At 49.3% G+C, this 21810-nt stretch overlaps 1 protein-coding gene across 1 annotated transcript in view; it reads left to right on the top strand.

Annotated features, from left to right (window-relative positions):
* The window catches only part of SH3RF2 (SH3 domain containing ring finger 2), a 41081-nt gene that overhangs the window by 4161 nt on the left and 15110 nt on the right, over window positions 1-21810 (top strand). The window contains 4 exon segments of the mRNA XM_059825568.1: window positions 13690-13959; window positions 16693-16730; window positions 16732-16775; window positions 18825-19066. Of these exon segments, the coding sequence (XP_059681551.1) occupies window positions 13690-13959; window positions 16693-16730; window positions 16732-16775; window positions 18825-19066 (594 nt within the window).

Here is a 21810-nt window from a genome sequence, read left to right as displayed (position 1 = left end):
ACCCCCCCTCCAGCATTTTGTGGGAGATAGACAGATAACACCTCTATTGGGATAAAAATACACTGCACTCCAACGTCGCCACCTTCACACGGACGTCTATATATAGTGCCTGTGTCTTGGTATTTTCTTCTCCTCCAGAAACATCTCCAGCTCCTCGCTGAATTTGACAGACAGGACTGGGATTGCTGGAGCTTTTTGAAACCTTATTCAAAGCAACCTTCATGTTTGCACTGTGGGGAGGCAACACGCTTTCTGACCCACTCACTGTGCAAACCACCCTCCGCCCCCACCAAAAACCCCCAACAGTTCCATGCAGTCACTGTAATGACCTCAGAACGCGAGTCATATCAGCCTTGGGCTGGACGAGCACTGAACAGACGTTACAAACCTGGGGACTCTGCACAGGCACGCCGGCTCCTTTTCCGCAGGAGAGGGGGAGCATCCTCTCGCCCAGCAGCTGCTGTGGGTGGTGGCTGCCTGTGCACAGGGTCCCTCAGCTGGAAATGGAGCCGCTTTATTTGGCTAAAAATTCTGTGAGGCTTTATGGCCTTCTGGGGGAAAGGGCTTGCCCCAATTCTCCTCCACAGCCACATCCCATCAGGGTTTGTCTCATTCTAAAAAAACGCTGACTGTGACCCAAGGAACTGGTTCCACGGTGCTGGCTTGCACCTTGTACAGGATACCGTCATATGCCTTTTTTCTCCTTTGCAGGTAGTTTTAGCACTTTTATCTACTGCAAAGAGAGAGTGAAGTCACCTCGATATAGATTGCCTGACAGTACACACCTCAAAAGCTGTGTGCGCAACAACAACAGATTCAAGAGCACAGAAGTAGGCAGCTTTGCAGTAGCAGTAAGCGTTGCTGCAGCCATGAGGAAGAGTTGGTGTTACACACACCAGGAGACTGAGCCATTCATTCGTTTCTGCTGGGGAGGGGCGTAAGGCAGAACCACAGCCTCGGAGTCAGGGGGTGAGGGTTATGTCAGGTTCCCTACGGAAGGCTCAAAAAGAAAATACCGTTTTGGTGGGATGAAGGATGAGACACCCCGTTGCACTGTAAATGGGAGGTGGCACTGTCGTACTCAAGCCAGGACAGGATGGCATGACGAGCGGCTTTGCAGAGGGCTGGCCTGGGTGCGTGACCATCTTACGACTGTTCCAGTCCGTTTCGGTTACTGGCAAACTCCCCTCTGTGCTTTCGATGGGTGAGCAAGGCTCCTCGCTAGGGCACCCCACAAACGGCAACAGGCATGGCAGTTTCCAGCTGGCCCCGTTATTGGTGCCTGGAAAACACACAGCAATATTTATCATTCTTTTGTCACAGAGGGGCTCACTGCAGGTTGCACCAATGCTGGCTCCTGTCACCAGCGACTCCCCCAGGCGCACACCGCTGCCCAAAGCACCCCTGCAAACTGCGCTGCTGAGCACCGGCAGCTCTGCAGCGGCTCGAGACGGGGCACGGGGCTGCTCCCAGCCGATACCGTGGGACAGGGGAAAGCCAAAGGACCTCCACAGCCAACATCGGGAGCCAGTTTCCCTGGTTTTACAAAATTAGGTACTGAGCTGCAAACACATAAAAGTGTTTTAATTTGTTACCAAGGCAATGAGTCAGGCTCAGATGGCAAGTCAGGAATAGAACAGCAGGGTTTCTCAGCATGCGTGTTCACCCGTTAAGTATCGTGGTCAGCAAGGAGGCTGAAAGTCTGAGCATCCTCCTCTTCTCGCAGCATTTCCCCACTGGTGGCTGGCCGCTGTCCCCAGGTCCACGAAGTTGGTCATTGGCCTGAGTTTGTAATTCTCCCCTCTGGAGGGAGGGGAGAGGAGGAGGCACATTCACGTGCAGCTCTACCGGTGCGCCAGGGCTGGAGCTAAAAAACATCCTCAGAGGGGTGAGGCTGGATCTTGGCAGGGAGAAGACCCATTCACTGCTGCCGTCTAAACCTTGTCTTGCTCTCCTTCTCCTCTGCCCTTCTCAGAAGGAAAGCTGCGGTGCTTGCTCTTAAATGCTGGACTTTGTCCTGCTGTTATTAATTTTCAGGCATTCAAACTCCATTTAGCATCAGGACTCCACTGTGCAAGGCACTGTGCAAATGAATAAAGAACCATGACCTTTTTTTTACAAAAAACTGATGTGGGGAACCTCCATTTCGTTTTTTGATACCAGGACACAACTTAAGAGACAAACATATGTCCTTTGGCAATCCAACCCCTTTAAGAGGGTTTCTTTTGGGCACTGAACAACTGATGGGCCCAGAATTTCTCACTGGCTTTGCAGGGAGGAAAGAGCAAGCCTCGCCTGTTGGGAAACTGTGTCGGCCTGTGTCTTGCATAACTGAGCTACAGAGTCGGCAGGTCTCCCCTAGGAAATGGAAATGCAGAAAGGCGAGAGCGGCTCCCCTCTCCAGCCCCAGGTCTGGCAAGATGAGGATGCCCAAGGCCAGGCGGACAATGTCCTCCCCAGTCTTGGCCTACAGCCGAGGCAAGGCCCAGCTGGTGACCATCACTTCAAGACAGTCATTAATTTACCATCAAAATATCTGCTAAGCGGAGGTGGCAGGCTAATGGGGAGAGGTACCCTCACTAATTAAGCGCTTCCCTGGAGTAACATGAAAACTAAATCCTGGGTGGTCGGGCAATCAGAAGGTGCAGGGCCCTGGCAGCTTTGAACGATGGCAGGGATGCAGCACAGGCACCCGCCTCCTGAGGCCCGCTGCCCACGTCCCTCGCCCCCCTCCCGGCCGCCAGCGCCGGCCTGGCTTGCAGAGGGCCCGGCCCCGTGCCCGCGGGCAGCGGCGGCACTGCTGCCTGGGCCTGGCAGCGCTGGGTGACGGGCGGCACCAGCACGGCTCCCTTTCCCAGCACAGGGAGGGCACTCAGCAGGGAGAGGGCTCGGGAGCAGCAGCAGGAGGGAGCGGGACGCAGGTTTCCTCCCTGCACGGTAAACAGCCACTGCTGAGAACTGCGGTGCTCAGGCAGAGCATCATGACCGGGCACGCCAAGGGCTGACACAGTTTGTTTTCCGTGCGGCTTAAAACCATGACACACAACTTAACCACTGCCCGAGATTGCTGACGGCAGCAGAGACAAAAACATCTGATAGCAGCAACCACGAGTGGAAGAGGTGTGAAAAGGCTTCATGCAGACACTGCAGCTCGAACACGCTAGTCCCCAGTATCACCCTGCGGTGCCCCGTGCCAGCCACTGCCAGCCCCCCTCTTTCCTCTCACAGAACAGCTTTTCAGCTGAAGCAAAGCCACGCTCAGGTCCAACTCCTGCCTTGCGTGCACCTTGGTAGTCCTTCTGCCCACCTAAATCTCTCTTGTGGTTTCACACAGGCAAAGTAAAGCCTGATCCGGCACTGTCCTCCTCCAGAGCCGTGGGGGTACGTTATTGACACGCAGCTGGGCGCTGCCCTCAGGGCTGGGCGCCTGCGGCGATGCCTCAGCCATCGCTGGTGCAGCATTTGCTCAGCCTCTCCGTGATAGAAGCTGCTCTGTATTTTCTTTAATCATTTTCCCCATTTTCCATTTCACCTCTGCAGTACAAAGCCAGAATTACAATAGGCAAAGTTCAGAAGTGACATAAGCCTCGATGCAGTGGCATATCAAAGGGGTGTTAGCTAGCAGGTGGTGCACGTGCTCCCGTTCACCGCTGCCATCGCCCCGCCAGCAGCCGCGATGTGCAGACGTAGCAGCACGTACACCAGCCACAGCAGTCCCAGCGACAGGCTCTAATACCTGCTTCTGCAGGCTCCTTCAGTTGCTTTTCATCCCTTCAGTCTGTAAATCACACCCACTTACACCTGTTCTTAAGCCGGTATTTTCCATACCCAGCTAAATCCCTACAATTTACATCTCCAGCTTCCCCCGTGAAGGCCTGTTGGCTCACGGTGCAGGGCGGCCGCCAGCTTTAGCCATGACCAGTGCTGGCCTCGCGTCCCAGCGAACCCAAGAGGGAATATGGCAAACCTGGTGAGCTCTGACGTGAGCGGGAGGGGACTGACTTTGTTCTCCCTGGTGCACACAGTCTGCTTGTGCTTGGAAGATGGGAGCAATTCTCCTCAGGGGAGAAATAATGCAGAAACCACCCAACTGTCTGAATCCTCAGAATATAATTACATGAAGAGATTGAAATGACAAGTTCACTTTTGATGGTTTTGTTCTCTGTGACAAGGCTGAAGTTATCTCCTCTGCCGAAAAGCAGAAAAACAGAATTGTAATGGCAATTAATTTACATTCAAATAGCTCTTTTCATCCAGCTGGATCCTAAAGAGCCCTGAAACTGCGCTAGCTGAGCACAAAAAGGAGACGATGTGGGCCTCATTCATCCCACCGAAATGCGGGCAGTCAGTGGCAGGATGCTGAAGGCGGCTTGCAGAAAGTTAGTAATCAAAATGGACAGCAGTTGTTATTCATTATCTCTCTTTATAAGAAGCCAGCATGTCCTTTGGCATCAGTATGTAGATAATAACCAGCTCTCCATTCACAGTGTGTAAATCACTGCTCACCAGGAGCGTGGCCTGGGTTGTGCTCTCAGATCTGTCCTGGAGTCACTGTCTGCCTCTGGGCAAGTCATTCACACTCCCCCCCGGTACTATCCCCACAGGTAAAGCAGGGATGGTATTTCCACCATCACCCTGTGACTTTCATCCGTGCGGGCTCTTTAGATCGCCCGCTCTCCAGGGCAGGAATCGCTGCTGTGTTTGTGCAGCGCCCGGCACAGCTGCAGCCTCTGGTAACACATACCATCGCTGAGAGCAGGGACCGCTGGCCATCTCACCCTCACCACCCTCCCCGCCTGCACGGTGGGGTTGGGACACAAGCTTTCCATTTCCTACAGACATCGGATAGTCTGGATATTTCCACATGTGCTGTGGAACAGCCTGTCCCTGCGCTGTGGGGTCCCTGCACTGAAGATACAGGCATCTCTGTACAGAGATGGACAGGTCAGCCTGGGCCACAGTCAAGAGCAAAGATACTCTAACATTTCTTCAGCCACCCTGGTACTCCTCTAGTGCTCACGTGTGGATCTTGGGCAATGAAATGTGCCCTCATCTATTGCATACCACCTCTGCACACCGTGCAGCTCTTTAAAGAAAAGGAGATATGGTTGGTAGGAAGAACTTCCTCCATCCTTTGGTATTGACCCGTCTTTGCTCTGCAGTGGCAGCTTTCTGGGTGGGAGGTTCTTTCGAGCACCTCAGTATAGTTTAATATTTAGACTGTACTTGGACTCCTGCTACCCAGGCATAGAGCCGGTGCAATGGAGTTAGAGGCCTGCAGGATCCAATTTGACATGTTTCCCTGAAGAGCAAGTCCTGGCGAATCCTGGCTCTGGCACCCGTGATGCCACCCCGTGCAGCACACCCGTGTGCCAGTCCCCTCCGACCAATGCCAGTCCTGCTCCAAATAGCTCCAAAATAAAAAATAATCAAAAAACACTTGCAAACTGAACCCACAGTACCTTGTGGGAGAAAAATCAATCTGGAAGGCATCCAGGACTGGATTTCTCTTCTTCCTGGCACTATCCTAGAAATAAATTGTTCCTCTCAAGGAGACTGTTATGCGTTACAGAAATCGTGTATCTACAGGAATATCGCTGCCTCTGCACAGCACGGATATTTAGCTCTTCTGCACAAATAATGCAGTGCCGGGGGTGGGAGGGGAAGGCAGAGCTCGTGCGGAGCATGAGAGCCATGTGAGCCATGCAGACCATGCACCAAGGATGACCATGTCTCCCCTTGGCACCATCTCTGTCCCCTCAGACTTTCCAGGTGACACAACGGGGGCTGGCCTGGCTTGTCACAGCTCATTTGCAGTCTGCTGGGTCTGTTTCTGGTCAGCTGGCTTCTTCCAGGGCGGGACAGCCCTGGCAGTGCCGGGCACCACTGCAGCTTAGGGGGCCGGGGCTCCCCAGACATCCCGTGCCTAAGCCGGTTCTCCTCCACAAGGTCCTGGGGAGTGACTGCCTCCCTGCACGTGGGGCGACACCCATGAAACCCAGATCAGGATCAGGCCCTTGGTATTTACTGCAAAGACATTCAGCCGGTGCAGGAGGAGACCGCATGCTTGGGGTGGTTGTCTGCCTTCGAGGGATGAAGCACAGCAAAGAGCAACTCCAGGGTATTCCCTGTGCGGAGTTATGAAAATCAGAGCTGGGAAACCACCCAGGTGCAGGTCCAAACCCGTCTGAGGCCATTCCTGATCCATCTGCCAGCAGCCTCCTCAGCCCCACGGGTCTGCCCCCGCTGTTGGAGTCAGCAGGGTGCCTGCTGAGGTTTAGGGGGGCCAGGTCCAATGCTGCTGTCGGGCAGCGGTGCAGGGACAGGGATGTCCACAGCAGGCAGCACTCCTGGGGCTCGCTCCAGCCAAAAAGGCTCCTGCTGTCCTCCCTTTGGCATGCAGTAAATCAGAAGGAAGCACCCCTGGACACAAGCAGCAATAAGCTATTCAAAGGATTAATTTGTCACTCATCCCATGTGTTCATCTATGCAGTCGTGGACATTGGTGAAGTCCAAGCATCTGGGAAACAGGAAGATCCCATGTGACGTCGTTAGCTGTGTCTCGCTGAAGTCATTTGTGGTGAGCCTTGCTTGGAAATGGATGAAGGAGTAAATGAGTCCCAAGTGCAAGGACGTTTATGGCCTCGTCCTCATGCTCACCCCAGGGTATCGCAGGCAGCGGTTTGGTGCAGAGACCGTGTCACTGCGGGGCCGTGCTGCTCCTCAGGGTGCTTTTAAGTGGAGTTGCCTGGGACAAGGTTTACGGGTGTTCACAGCCCCCATCAGAAGTCTCTCTGCTCTGCTCCCTGGTTTGACTTTCCTCCTTTCTTGACAATTTTTAATGTCTCTCCTTGGTGACCCCCCACCCCAGCTGTCCTCACACACTTTTTCTTGCCTTTTTTTTTAAAATACCAATGCTATGATTGTGTGGTCTTACATTAATCCACTGCCAATAACAAGGAAGTTATAACTAGCTCATTTAAGATAATTATAGTGCACATTTCTCCCAGCTATGAAGAGATACTTTGAATTGCTTCCTCACACACACGTACATATTTTTAATTTGCTTCTTTGTTTTGTACGGAGGGAGACTCAGATGTATTGGATGGCTGCCCTAGCACAGCTGATGCCAAATGCCAAAAATAGTTTTAAATAAAAAATCTTTTCTCCCCTATCGGCCGCATATCCACTGAGAACGGGAACAAGGCGTTGAGGTGCATCTGCCACGACCATCCCTGCTGGCAGAGTGGCCAAGGAGAGAAAAGAATCTCGCCTAGAGATACTGCACTGATGCGAGAGGAGTTTCTGGTTCCACACCCCGCAGCCTACCCACTGCGTTTTCTCACCTGGGCTCTCCCAACAGCTCTGCCAGCAGCTCCGCAGGGCACACGCCAGCCCTGCGGCAAGCGGAGGGCACCCTGGGTCTCTAGCCCCTCGGAGAGCCTGAAATACCTCCTGGGGGGCACAGTGATAGCAGGGTCGTGTCTCACTCAGGCATGACGGAGAAGAAAACAGGGAGGGGAAAACTCAGAAAAAATGAGGCAGCGTTGAAAAAAATTACAACCACCCAGAAAACAGAGAGGGAAAGGCTCCTCTGGGAGAGGCAGCGTGCTCTGCAGCAGTCAAAGGCACCGCAGGCAGAAAAAAAGCATTTCCTCAGCACCAAAACCCACACGGGTTTGGGCTCATGCGCTCTGACTGCCCTTAGCCCAAAGGTCTTGGCAAAACATCCCATTGGTCTCTGTCAGCTTGATAGCCTGAAAAGTGCCAGCAGGCAATTCAATGCCCAACAGTATTCCCTTCTTCTACTCAGCTTCCCACTAAATTCAGAGGCTTTCACATAGGAGAACATGAAAGACTCTCCTCTCTCTCTTTCATTTATTTAATTTAGCATTACTACTGTAGCTACATTATTACATGGCATCACGGGAAAAAGCCTTTTCTGTTCACCAGTGACGTTGTTTCTTTGTAGTTGCTGCCTCTGCTACCGGGCAGCAAATATTCTACACAAATTTTCAACAACCTTTAGCTGAGTTTTTCACAGATCTTCTCCTAGTGTTTTCCCAACTGAATTTAAAGACAGACGCTGAGCCCTGCAGCTAGGGAGCGTGCCAATATTTGGCTGAACGTTTTGCTGCCGCTACCACCCCACTAAAATAAAACGCTGCTTTGGATTAACAAAAAGCAACTGGACATGCTAACAGGAGAAAAATCCATCAAAACAAACCAGGTCCCTCCTCACCCCACGCCCAGGACCGCGTCCTCGCCTGGGAAAGCCTCTCCCTCTGCCCTCAGCCCGGAGCAAGCTACCTCCAGGCACACCTTGTCTTTATCGCCGGGTTTAATTAGCACCCCAGTTTCTGCCATTGCAATTAACCTACTTTAAATAAAGTGAAACAGATGCCTTGCAGAGGATCTTGTACATCCAAGAGTGGACAGAAACCAGCCAAAGCCTGAGAAAGAAATCAGATTTGAGATACGCCCGCAGCTGCCTGGGTTTTAGCACCAGGAGGAGCGATAGGCAATGAGATCAGCTGCCCGTAGAGGGTTTCTGCCGGCTTCCCCCAGCCTCAGCGGGGTGGTTTGCTGCAGGCTGCTTTAGTTGCTCTTCTTTGTCTTTCCTACATCTTATGAACACGCTAACAAACAGCGACTCTGATCTATGTCTCTCTGAAAACTTCAGCTTGAAGATTTATTTTGTGAAAGGCCTGCGAAGCAGGAAAGTGCCCTGTACAGTAAAAACCACATTGGTTGCTCCGTGTGGGTAGATAAAGGCTTGGTTTATGTCCTAAATAAAGTTGGGAAATCAATAGGATATTTTTGGCTCAGCATCTGAACAGAAAAACAAAATTTTTTAAAAAAGCAACAAAGACAGACTTCAGAAAAAACTGACTTAGGCCTTAAGAAATTATTTGAATTATGTTTTTTATGAAGTGAAGATTTTGAGAAACTTAATTTCAAGTTAATTTAATTTGGTTCCAAACCAAAATGCTTTGTATTGCTATGGCTTTTTTTTAATCCTTCTCCTCTTGGTTTAAATTAAATTGATTTGTGCTGTTATCCCAGTATTAAAATACTAGAAAAAATATTTTGGCAGTTAGAAAGAACATATGATTTTGAAAACTTCAGTCATCAAGTGATGAAACAGTCCAGTGTGATTACAGTTTTCCCTTGTTATACAACCAGAATCGCGCATCCAGTCCAAGGTCTCTTCGTAACACCACCCATCCCTTTGAAGCACTTAATTGTGAGGTGGTTTTAATTGAGGCTTGTGGAAAACAAGGACCGCTCTCCTTGCCCTCCTCCCTTCCCGGGGCAGGCGGGAGGCGTGGGGGTCCTGTGCTCCGTGCTGACCTCGAGCCTGCACCCAGGCGGGAGGCTCCCAGCTTCCCCTTTTCCCGCTCTCCCGAGTACAGGGAGCTGCAGAGCACTTCCCTGGAGTACAGGGAGCTTTAGCGAGGAATTAAGTGGTACAGATCAAAGGACCACCAACATTATAATAATTCCTTGACAAAACATCCGTGAAGGAATACACCAATGTTACTTTGTGAGTGTTCAAAATTACTAGCAAGCCCAAAAAGACCAAAATTCTGAATATTTTTTGGATGCTAAAGAAGCATGTAAGCATTGCTATTATCTGTTATTCACTTAGATCCACAAAAGTTTTGCAACAAATTTCAACGGGTGAGTACAAGAGCTCTGCTCTATAAAGTGAGAGGTGAGATTATGTCAATGGTCACTGCAAGCTCCAGGAAATAGCAATGGGAAAGAAAACCAGGCTTAGAGGGAAACCGGAAAACAGAACGGGCTGTGAGAATTGAAAGAGCATGGAAGTGGGAGGAAAGGGTTAAAGAGGAGGTGAAGAAGCGGAGGTGGTGACCATGGTTAGAGGAAGAAACAGCCCATCCATCCAAGCGCAGAGGGATGAGTTTCAGCCAGCCCTAATGTCACAAACATGCCTATCCTACCTAGTTTTCCCTTATTTATTCCGGCCTGCCCTCCTGTCTCATCCTTTCTCTTGCTGAAGAAAGAATATTCCAGGCTCTCAGCACCCCATTGCTTGTTCACTTTTCCTACTTAGTAATAGGCGTGCATTTCATTTCACAGTTTCTCTTATTTTTAATATATTTCCATAACTCGTTCTTGATGCCTTTTATGTTTTGCTTTATTTTGCCGTGCAGCCATCCTCTCATCATCCCTGTACGTTTGTGTTCCTCCTTTACAAGCCCTGTTTTCGCAGTTTGCATGAGTCCTTTTTGTTTTCCGGTCGCTCCTGAGGCAATCAAAGGTCTCTTTCTGTGCTCCTCGTCCTTGTTTAACACCAGAGAGTCTGTCACTGAGTCTTTCTGAAGGAGAACTGGCGCTCCTGTAATCTTCTATTCCCACAGTCCCTTTTTCTGCATGAGAAAGTGTGTACGACCAGGCGTGCATTTGCAGTGGGAGTTCCTGTGGTCCTGGCGCTGACACGGACCCTATTTCCCGTATGAGCTTGGGGGACTGAGGGAGAGCAAAGCTGGCCTGAGTCTCACTTTCATCATTTGCTTTTTTTCCAGCAATGGACTTTCAGTGTCACTAAGCCAAATGCATGTTTACTATTAGCACAAATTAACAGACAAAATGAGTTAATTAGAACTAAACATTAAACTAATTGTTTCCTGTTTCAAATGCTCCAAAGTAAACACAGTACATAAAATTTTTCTCTTCTTGGTTCCTTCTTCCTACCAAGCATCAGTGTTTTGGAGTGCTGGAAGATATTGTCTTCCCAAAAGCCAAATCATTTCCATGCAAAATTTGATGTCTTCCACACTTCAGGAAACTAACGTCGAGTTTCTCTCTTCCACCATCTTGACCTGCCAAAAGTGGCTGACGGGGCGTGAACTCTGCAGAAATCCTGCCTGAGCCCTGGGCACTGACACGGGTGGATTTGGGGAAATGGGTTTATCTCCTTCCACAGAAAAAGGCAAGAAAAGCCTGAACGGGTCACTGGTACAAAAGTGCCATCTCCCGCAAGGTCGGCAGGGGTTTGGCAACTATGGCTTGGAAAAACTGCAATGCAGGGTCCTATTCACAAGGCCACAGCCCTTGGCAGTCAGCAGACAAAAATCCACATTTTGCTCATGGGAGATGCAGAGCCAGGAGCCCTAAATCCCATTGCCCCACCAGCACGCTTCCCTTCACACCTGCACGGCTGAGCTCTCCTGGGATGGGACCCGGCTCCCTGTGGTAGCCCATACGTCTTGGCTGGCAGACCACAGCTGAAGAGGTGCTGGGTTTGAAGCACTCGGCCATGGATGGAGCTCCTCTGCCAGCCATAAAGGTTTTTCCTGCAGTTCCTACACATGACATTACAAATCCTGTGGAGAAGGACAATCTAGATCTGCTTCTGGCACAGAAGCAGCTGAAAAGCCTCTTGTCCCAGACATTGGCACCTCTGCTTAAAACTGATCAAGGCTCTAGAGCTGGGGACAATCCTGGGTCCCCCTTTTCTCAGCATGTATCTCATGCAGCTGTGCTACCAGGTAGGAGGCTAGAAATGGAGCTCAGCATTTATTTTTTCCCCTCAACATGTAGGGCTGCATTATGTCTGGGAGACATCACTGCGGGTGAGGACAGGCAGCCCTACGGCAGAGCACAGACTCCCACGCTGCAGAGGCAGAGAGCTGTGGCTGCCTCCATTGGAGGTGCCCAGGAGTCACTCGTTGGGTTTTTATCTCATCTACCAGCACAGGAGGGGCAGGCAGGACTCTTAAACTACTTTCCCATCCCAAATTCAAAGATTCCCCTCTTGGCCCAAGGAATCCTTTGAAGGAGACACTGCCATGTCTTGGAAAGCAGACATAAACCAGAAAGTGGATCTGATCCTTATTTCCAGATTCCGACCAATTGCAGTGAAGCTCCCACAGCCAGAAACAGCAGAACAGTTAATCAAAAGGGATTAAAGAAAATGAACCACAGTGCAAGATATTGAAGCCGAGAATCTGGTACGATTCAAGGAAAGAGCAATATCTGCAGCTTTAACAGTTCAGATAATAGTTTAGAATATATATGGGTGTCTTAGTTCATGCCAAAAACAATCACCATTTGCCTCAAGCAAAGAAGAAATCTCTCCCAGGGGTGCATTGTTGCAGCAGAGCCAAGCGCTACATGTTGGTCGCTGTTTCCAGTTGGATGTGAGACTGGACTGACCACTCATCTGGTACCGGATGGAAGTGCTGTGTATGGACAAGAGCCTGGGCTAGAATGGCATCATTAAGGGATCGAGGCTTCACAAACACATGAGGATATTTGTTCTTACAACTTTTATGTTTAACTTGTCTGCAGAGATGATGGGACGAGGGGTCTGCTGGCAGCCCACCCTGTGAAGGTAGCACACCTTCTCACAGCATTCGAACACATGGAATGGAATGGAATGGAATGGAATGGAATGGAATGGAATGGAATGGAAGTAGCCTAGGTATTTCAGTTGGAAGGGACCTGCAATGATCATCTGGTTCAACTGCCTGACCCCTTCAGGGCTGACTAGAAGTTAAAGGAGCAGCATTCGTTTCCAGCTGAAGGGCCAACAGAAGGACAGAGCTTAACACTCAGTGGCTTGCATTTCACATACAACTGTGATGTTGCAAATGGCAATAAACATAAACAAACACAGGTTGCTTATTCGTTCTAGGATGCACTTGTGTGGGATGCCATACTCTAGTCCAACAAATGTGCTGAAGGTATCTCCATCTTGTGTTTAACACAAGTATGTAAAGATCGAGCCTTTCAGTATTGCTGATTTCCAATGTACGGAACCCCCCAAATGCATATCTAGAACAGCTACACAGAGCACAGAAAATGTGAGCGTATCTGCACTACTCCCAAGAAAAACACCCCTTGGGCTGCCCTCAAGTTGTACCGTGTGGGTTCACAGCACCGAGGCCAGGGACGGCTCTGGGTTTATTCAGCCATATAAATGATCTGTTGCATTGTGTATTAAACTGAGTTTTCTAGTACAGATAAGGGTCAGTAAAGCAGTTATTCTAAGTGAACTTTGTAGTTTCATTTTGATGAGAGTCAAGACGGTAAAGTTTCCTCATCTTTTCTGGTTTTGGAACATCTCTTCTTTCTCGTATTATACTGCAACAACAATAACATTAAGAAACCTCTCTTCCTGTAATCCAGATTAAAGACTGAAATAAAATCACCGTCACACAGTGTTAAAGCAGGGAGATAACCACAGGAGAGCAGTAACCTACACTCACCTTGCTTTTGTTGCGTTCTCCTAGACATGTGCCGTTCGCCACTGCAGGTGACAGACACCAGGTCAGCTAGACAACGGCTGAGACTTCTGCACATTCTGAAATAGGAATACCTGGGTTCACTAAAATAGACATTGTATTAGAGGAGACCTTATAGCAGGCAATAAGATCCCATGGGAAGACTAGTTTAAGGCTTTAATTGTTTCTTAATATTCTTAAACAAGTTCAGCCTGCTTTTCATCTTGATACAAATTTAGCATAAGCATTTTGGAGCTTGTCTTCATTAAAAAAAACATCAAGAAAGGATGTGGGTAGTTAATCCCTATAAATGCATGCTTAAGCCTTAGAACTCTGAATTTTTCCCAGTAATTACAAATGCTTTTGGGAAATTCTGTCTATGTTAAGCATCGCCGTCATGGACGAACTGCAAGGGCTGTTTCTTGTCCCACAGGTCCCGCGAGCCAAGGCCCTGTACACCTACCGAGGGCACAACCCCGGGGAGCTGAGGTTCAACAAGGGGGACATCATCGTGCTGCTCCGACAGCTGGATGAGAACTGGTATTTGGGAGAGGTCAACGGGATCAGCGGCGTTTTCCCAGCCAGCTCTGTGCAAGTCATCAAGCACCTGCCCCTGCCACCGCCCCTCAGCAGAGCGCTCTACAGCTTTGACCTGAGGAGCAGGGATAAGACGGAGAACAAGGACTGCCTGACGTTTCATAAGGTAACACCACCCCGCAGCAGCCAGGGGCTGGGCGACATGGCCTGGGCTGTTTTCTTCTTTAGACTGTACGGTGTTCTGCTACTCCCCAACTCCATCAGAGCTCCCTTTTGGGAATCAGTAATGTTCCCAAGCCCCCTCAGACACTGCTGCCAGCAGTTAACCCCCCATGACTGCCTGCGGGCACACATGGGTACGTGCAGGACAAGGGGCATCCAGAGAGGGATGCAAGTGCCCACCACGGGCAGTGATCGCAGTCCCTCAGCGCAGCTTCTCGCCCATGCTGCTGTCGTTGATGAGGAGTGGCTGATGGTGGCAGTCTGCTCTCAGGACCAAAACACTCGAAGGAGATCTCTAAAAGACACCTACTGACATAGTAAAGAAAATTGCTTCCAGGTCTGGGGGTACATCATTTCTGCAGGTTGAACACGCCCAGCCTACTGGAGGCATGCATTTGCAGAGCAACACCTGAACTTTTACTGTGTTTCCCTTTATTCCCCAAAGGCTAGAGAGCTTGCATTTGCTCTGTTAGAGGACACGCTCTTCTGAGTAACTGCACCTCCCAGCAAAGTCAGCTGTCCCTGTAGTGTCAAAATGAGGTGAGGCATGGCAGAGCAGAGCAGAAAGAGCTGCCCGGAGGCATCAGTGTCCTCGCAGAGAAGTCACCTCTTTCTCCGTCCAGCTGGCAGCACAGATGCAATGCTCTCCTCGCTCTGACGGATGGGAAGAGGAGGCAGGAGAAGGAGGCTGTGGTCCAGGCCAGGTGTGCCCAGGAAGTCGGAGCTGGATGTGGGGTGCCTGGCAGGGGCCAAGAGAAATCAAACAGCCAGGAGCCAGCTGTGGTTTCTGACTAAGGGGAGGAGCTAAAAGAAAAATCAGTTCAGAGCAGCGTCACACATCACCAGCAGCTCTGGAAAAAGTAGGCTTTCAGCTTGCTAGTGCAGATGCAGAGAGGCTGGGCAGCCAGCAACCCTCCCATTGTCATTAGGATTCACTTATTAGCAGGAAGTGCCTTCCTCGGCTTTCTGCCATCTGCGTTTGTTTTTTCTCTTTCACTCTATTTGCCTTTGTTTCATGGCTTACTTATTCTGTTTATTTGCGTTAGGAGGCTGTGCTTATCTCCGCTCCCACACCAAAGTTCACACGTGGGGAGTTAGCACACATCTAAAACAAACAGATGCTTCTGCAAAGAGGCGAGAGCATCCTCCTGTCCCCCAGCCTTGTGACAGCGGTCGGTTGTTACCGTGCGAAATGACAAAGGTTGGAGCAGTCACTGCAGTGCCGGTGCCAATGCTGTGTCCTCCTCCAGCTGGGCATAGCACGGGGTGACTGGCCAGCCGAGGCAGGTAACTGGAGAGTGCTATCTCTAAAGAGATGATTTATTCCTCCAGGAGCCCTAGCAGGCAGGAGAACCGCAACACAGGGATGCTGGAGCCTCGGCTGGATGACACAGGAGTTGCATTTGTCCAGCACAGCCTGGCTTTAGACCAGAGCTCTGCTGCAGGCAGATTGATCCAGTTTTTTCAAAAATATGAGCTGGCTGTAAAAAACCCAACAAAACAAACAAACACAAACCCCCTCAGCTGCCCGCTCTTGCAGGAGTGCTGCATGCTGCAGCTGGCTTCGCAAGCAGCTTCTCCCCCTCACCGGCTCCCACATCTGGACGGGATCCCCTCACCTCTCTGCTTCGCATTTGGCTTCGCCCCACCTCCACGTGCCCTTGCCCTCCCGCAGGAGAAGGTGAAGGTAATTTGGCAACAAGTCCACCTGGAAATTTGTGCAGAGATTCAAGCGCAATACCACATAGCAATCTCTTTTTATTCTTCAAGGCAGTAGCCAGCAGATGATGTTCAGACATGCAAATGAAAGCTAAGAGTCACTTACTGCAAGATTAAAACAAAATTTCCATCAATTCAGATGGAAACTTTATGCACATACTCCGCGCGGGTGTAAATATTTTGGCCAGTGGGAACCAGCCTTCTCTGACCCCTTCAACCTTGGAGTCATTAAAATTTTAGCCCCAAACTTTATGCATTAGTTCAGAAGAGAGAAAAACATAAATTTGTTTCTGTAAAATTCTTACTTCCCCACACACACGTGGCAGATATCCTTAAAAAGATGAAATCAAAACATCTTAAAAGTTAACAAGATTTAATTCTGCTGGGTTGCTCAGAAATGTAGGTCTTTCCAAAGACATGTAGCCATCGGTCAATACAAACTAGCTTTTTTCCTCCGGAGTATTTCAAATACCTGCACTCCAGCAATGTCAGGTTATTTCAGCTCCTGAAATAGTGATGTGAGCTTCTCAGCAGTGTGAGACCAATTACTTTGATACTTACATAGGGGTTTTTCACTTGGTTCATAGCTAAAATGCCGTTTTCATTATTAGTTGTGTGCATGGCAATTACAGAGGCATTTCCACGTGACGGAAACCATCCAGCAAGTCAAAGGCTTTTCATATCCTCGCCGTCAAACTCGTGTCCGTGGTCCCGATTCAGCCACGCTCGCACCTTTAAATTAAAAACAAGTTTGAGCATTGTGCTGAGTAAGGCCAGACAAGCTGGCGTTTCAGAATACATCCACACCAGAAGCTCTCCCAGAGGACTTGACGGGGCCACGCCACCGAAGCTGTTTCACGAGGCTGCTCTCTGAAATGGCAGGGCGAGCCCATCCTCACCCCTACGACCCACCTCTCCCGCAAGAGAGGGCTGGTGACACCGTGCTCCTGCCCTTCAGGGTGACGGCATCTCTGTCCTCGGCAGAGCTGATGAGAACAGAGGGCAAGTTAGGCGACAAAGCAGGGACCTTCCCCAGCTTGTGTGTGGAGGGGGGGTACAGCCCGTTCTCCGCTGCGCCCACCCAACGCCACGCCTGGCAGAGGCACGTGCTGGCACCCAGGGCAGAGCCCTCCTCCCGGCCCAGCACAGCTCACCGCTGCCTCTCAGCCCTACAGACAGCGAGCAGATGGCTTTTCCTCTCACTCACTGGAATGAGGCCTCCGCAACAAGTGAAAAAACTGGGGGCAAAAATGCAAAATTCAGGCAAAATATCAAAATTTCATTTTTAACGTGTTCTGTTGTAGTCAGCTCTGGTGTAGCTCTGCTTGCTGGGGGATCTGCCCCACGAGCTCCCCAGCTGCTTTCCTGGGGCTGCAGGGGGGCTGGCTGGTCACGGTGGCTCCCAGCCACCCCCAGCCTTGCCAGCGCCAGCTCAGCGCGTCGCAGGCGGCGTCCCCGGCGCTCCGGCTCCGGAGACCTTTAAGCCGCCCGCTCCCTGACAGTATTTTGTTAGCACTGGTCTAGACATTAATTGTATTCCTGCAGTTTAGCTTGAGATGCAGAGTGTAAATGGCACCAACAAGAATTCCTAGAAATAAAATTAATACTTGTAATCATCATAATTACAGCAAGCACCTCATTGTGGCTATTTTATAAAAGGACACTAGTAAAAAATCTTATTTGAAGCTCTAATATATTTTGTAAAGTGTCTTTTCATTTAATGAAATCATTTTAGCTTCAGTAATTACTTATTTAAGTCTGGCATTAACAGAAATAAGTTAGTTAGGGCCACATAAAGCCACCAAGGAATTAGAAATTAATTATGGAGAAGGCAAAGGTAGGTCTGCTTTGGGAGATGCAAGGCTTTTCTTGACTTTGACACTTAGGTTTGTGCCCCATTTTATCACATCCCCCAGTGTTTAGAGAAGGCAGAAAAATGTTTCGTGTTTAGGCCAAAGTTCAATTACCTGCAGAAATGACAATATTGCCATCTTACATGTGCACACATGGACGCACTATGGGGTTTAAACCTTGCTTTAAGGAGTGGTGAGGAGGGAAACATGAAAACAATCCCTGCTTTCAAATGATAATGCTTGAGAGGCACCTGTACCTCTCCTGCGTTAGAGTCATCCCTGTTCACCCCAGGAGCCAGGCACATTGCCTCACCTGAGTGGGTGAGAATCTCTAAGTTTTGCAATTCGTTCATGTCAGCAGTAAATCATGATTAATTCCTCTGGCAGTCATCGTGGTAAAAAACATTGTCACCACATGCCCTTTGCTATTAATACTGTGTGATCAGCAGTTTCCAAGAAATACTGTTTGAACGTTGCCCGTATGCAAACTCAGGGCCTGGCTCTTCCCTCGTTAAACCCAATGGTTAAAAAGCTGGGCTTTTTACAATGGAGCAGGATCAAGCCACAAATGTTTTGGCCTACAGAGAGGTAACTGGGTGGATCTAATTCTGCTCAGAAAGCCACCATCAGTGAGGGCTTCTCCGAGCTCGTGCCTTAAAGTCGGTTGCAGGGATTTGATGTCCTGCTGCGAGACGCACCCAAGCGTGCCAGCACGAAGTGGAAAAGGGAGATGTGCCCAAACATCCCTTCTAGTTTAGAGTTAAATTTATTACAATGCTACTAGAGAGTCAGCCAGCTCTCCTTACCCCTGCAAGCCAAAGGCCTTGACAAGAAACAAAACTTCCCGTAAGTACTGGGTGGGAGCACTCAGCCTCAGTAACGTGTTGTCTAAGCAACAAGTTTTTCAAACCAATTTTCGTTTTGCTGTCAGCTGTGCATTAGTAATTTTGCATCTGAGATTCGTCACTGAAAACACATCAGAGAGATGACTGAACCACAAGTTTTTAAAGATCACCTGTAACATCGTCTGAAATCTGCCTGCAGCTCTGCTGCCGGGTAGGAAAAGAGAGAAAAAAGGGAAAGCTGAGCAGTCGCTGGGCTGTGCCAGGCGTAACTTCTGAAATGTGCCATCGTGTCTCCCTTTGTCTCCTCCAGCCAAACACTACTGCAAGGCAACTCCTGCAGACCAGCAAAAGCCACTGGTCCCCTCAGTTTAAGTGTGCGTCCCTGCGAACAGCGTCTCCCAAAGCAAAGGGCGCAGATTCGCCGGCTTTCCCCAAGGTGCCTGACTCCAGGCGGAAGAGCCTGCGGCAGTTCTCCATCACCACCGCCCTGAACACCCTCAACCGGATGGTCCACGCACCCGCTGAGCGGCAGGCGCTGGAGATCAGCTCCCCCGTGCTCATCAGCTCCAGCAACCCCACCGTGGCCACCCAGAGCAGCGAGAAAGCGGAGTTTCCCTACGGCACCCCTCTGCAGGTAAGGAAGCCGCGGTGTGGATGCTGTCAGAGCAGTGTGAGTCCAAAATGCAAATCCTGGATAGAAACACTTGATAGGCAAGCAGCAATTCAAAAAGCTGAAGCACAAACGGGCAAAGACAAAGCACCCATGCTAATAGCATCAGTAAGATATGTCATCCACATCAGGCTGCCTGGGATTTTTTCCCCTCCTTTTAAATTGGAAAGGTCTGTCTTCAGAGTTCAGGGACCCAAGGGAATTCATAAAAAGAGGAATTACATTATCAGAGTAACTAAATGTGGATAAAGCACATTCCCATCCTGATTTCTGACCTACTGCAGTAAGCTCCAGGTGTAGAACAGAAAACAGAGAGCTTAACTTGCAAAATTAAATATTTTTTATTTTAAAAAGTAGTATGGAACATGAATTCCCAAGGGAGCTAACTGAGCCACAGCTCATTCACAGACCTGTATGTGTGTGTGCCTGAATTCACACTGCAAGCCAACATCTGGTTTGCCATACAACAATGTAGATCAAAAATAGGCAATTCTTAACATTTGCAAAATTAAAGCTAAAACCAGCCATTGGGCACTCTCACCTGCGTTACTCTGACAATAAGCCCTACTGAGCTCCTCTCATAGAATTAAGTTACACCAGCACGGTAGGACCTGCAGAATCAGGGCCTGAATAGCAAGCAAATAAAAGCCCAGTGAGATCAGTGAGGAAGCTGCGTTGTACTGAGCAGGGCTGCACTGCCAGCGATTGCTTTAATGGCCTTTTCACCTAACCCCCATACTTAAAAGGGAAGTAGAAGCCTGCTCTTTTTATTAATTGGTATTTCAATTTTTCTGGTAAGTCTTAAGCGTGCAAGGAGTCCCCAGGATCCCCAATGCCTATCCTCAATGATGAGCATTGGGCTTAATCAAAAAACTTGATTAAGCCCAAAATCTCAGCGCAGGAGATCACATGTTTGGGTATCTCCAAACACAACCTTTACTCTGCCCGCTGGGGCACACGCAGGCATTGCAGAAGTACAGAGCTCCATTACCGTACCCTAATCCACAAAGTTTTCTCCAAAGGCAAACTGCCTACAGGACAGGCTTCCTCACAAAACACCAATGCAGCAGTGTTATAACATCAACAGAAACAATGCAGAAGCTTCCTGCTTGTTCAAAGCAGGGCTGTCAGCCCTTCCGAAAAGCAATCGGGGTCCTTACCCTACCATAAATCAGTCCTCTGCCCGCATCTACCCACGTCCAGATGAATGGTTTCTGCCAGGGGAGGGCAATTACCGAGGGTCCTTGTCAGTCTGCAATCTAAACCTGGGACTATGCCGAGAGAAGCTGAGTGTGGGGCTGAGATAATAAACGTAGGCTGACCTTTTGGACTATATCCGTGCTTTACTTCAGGAGGCAAAAAAGTCTCATTCCTTCTTCACACTCTGACTACAGATCTCAATACAGAATCTTCACAGATCATCTGAAATGGGAGAAAAAAGGTTTTGTTTAGATTTATATGACATCTTTCATATTCAAGGTTGCTCTAACGTTTTATAAAGCAATAAGCCAGCCCCTGGTAGTTCAGTGTCTGTGCAATAAAACCCAGCAGGCATTTTGTACTTAGCAATAGCCTGCAAAGAGCCTTGGATGTTAGATCCTGTTTTATGTGAGAGGAAATGAAGCCTTACAATAGAACTATAATTCAATTGAAATGGTATCATGTCTCACGAACCCAATATAATTTTACCAAAAATGTCTCAGTGTGAACTATTGTCAACAGCAGAAGCAATAGAGTGAATGTGTTAACGTTTCGCCTTAGGAGAGTTGGAATTTCCTTTCTTCTAAACAACAGTTTTGCTCCTGGAGGTTTGCAGGGGGATCTGTGTTGTTCACGGAGCCACACAAGGTTGCAGCTTTTCCTTTTTCCATCTCTGGTTTGGGTTGCGATGACTGACCTGCAAAGTTAAGATTCTTCTGCAAGCCCAGATACACACTGCTGGGCTGGACAATGTTGGCCATATCCCACTGAGGTCGCTCGTCCTTCTTCCCAGTATAAATCAGACTGAAAAGCTGCAGGGGTGAATTTGTTGATAAGGCAGCCCTCATGATCAGAACAAAGTTGCAGGATTGAGGAGTAATAGGAGAGGTGAGACCTGATGCTGATCCCAAGGGTTGGTCTACTCTGCTCAGCAGCTTCTGGTGGAAGTTCAGCTTTGATACTAAGTGCTGAGACTTTGGAAAAACAGGAGCACATGTCTGAAAGTGTAGTTGTTCCATGGCAATTAATTTTATATACACAACATTACCTGGAAGGGGAAGATCTGTGTTTCTTGCGTTTAAACTACTCCAGAGAAAACAGAAGTTTGGAAGTAATGAACAGTTGCGTCCCTACTGCCAGCCGTGAAAACTCAGCCCCGGAGTACAAGTATCAAGCTGGGGTCTTCTGTTATTAGCAATATAGTAAAGAAAAGAGTGGGTTGAATCACATCTTTAATTGCTTCCATGCGTTTTCATGCTCCCTAGTAAGTCTGCAGGGGTTGAGTAGCCTGGATCTTTGTGGGTGGTCACAAATATGGTGCAGCAGATGGAGCTGAGTCTACAGCTCAGCTCAGCTCAGCCGTCCCGGCTCCGGGCTGAAATCCTCATCAGGGTTCACCCAGGTGCCGAGCCTGTGCTCACACACAGCCGTGCTGCGTAAGGAGCAGGGATGGCAGCTCTCAAAGCGCCCGGGAGCCAGCCCCAAACAGCACAGCCTCTCAGGAGTCG

Source organism: Gavia stellata, chromosome 16 (assembly GCF_030936135.1).
Source record: "Gavia stellata isolate bGavSte3 chromosome 16, bGavSte3.hap2, whole genome shotgun sequence".
Lineage (NCBI taxonomy): Eukaryota > Metazoa > Chordata > Aves > Gaviiformes > Gaviidae > Gavia > Gavia stellata.
This window is presented reverse-complemented; position numbering and strand designations above follow the sequence as displayed.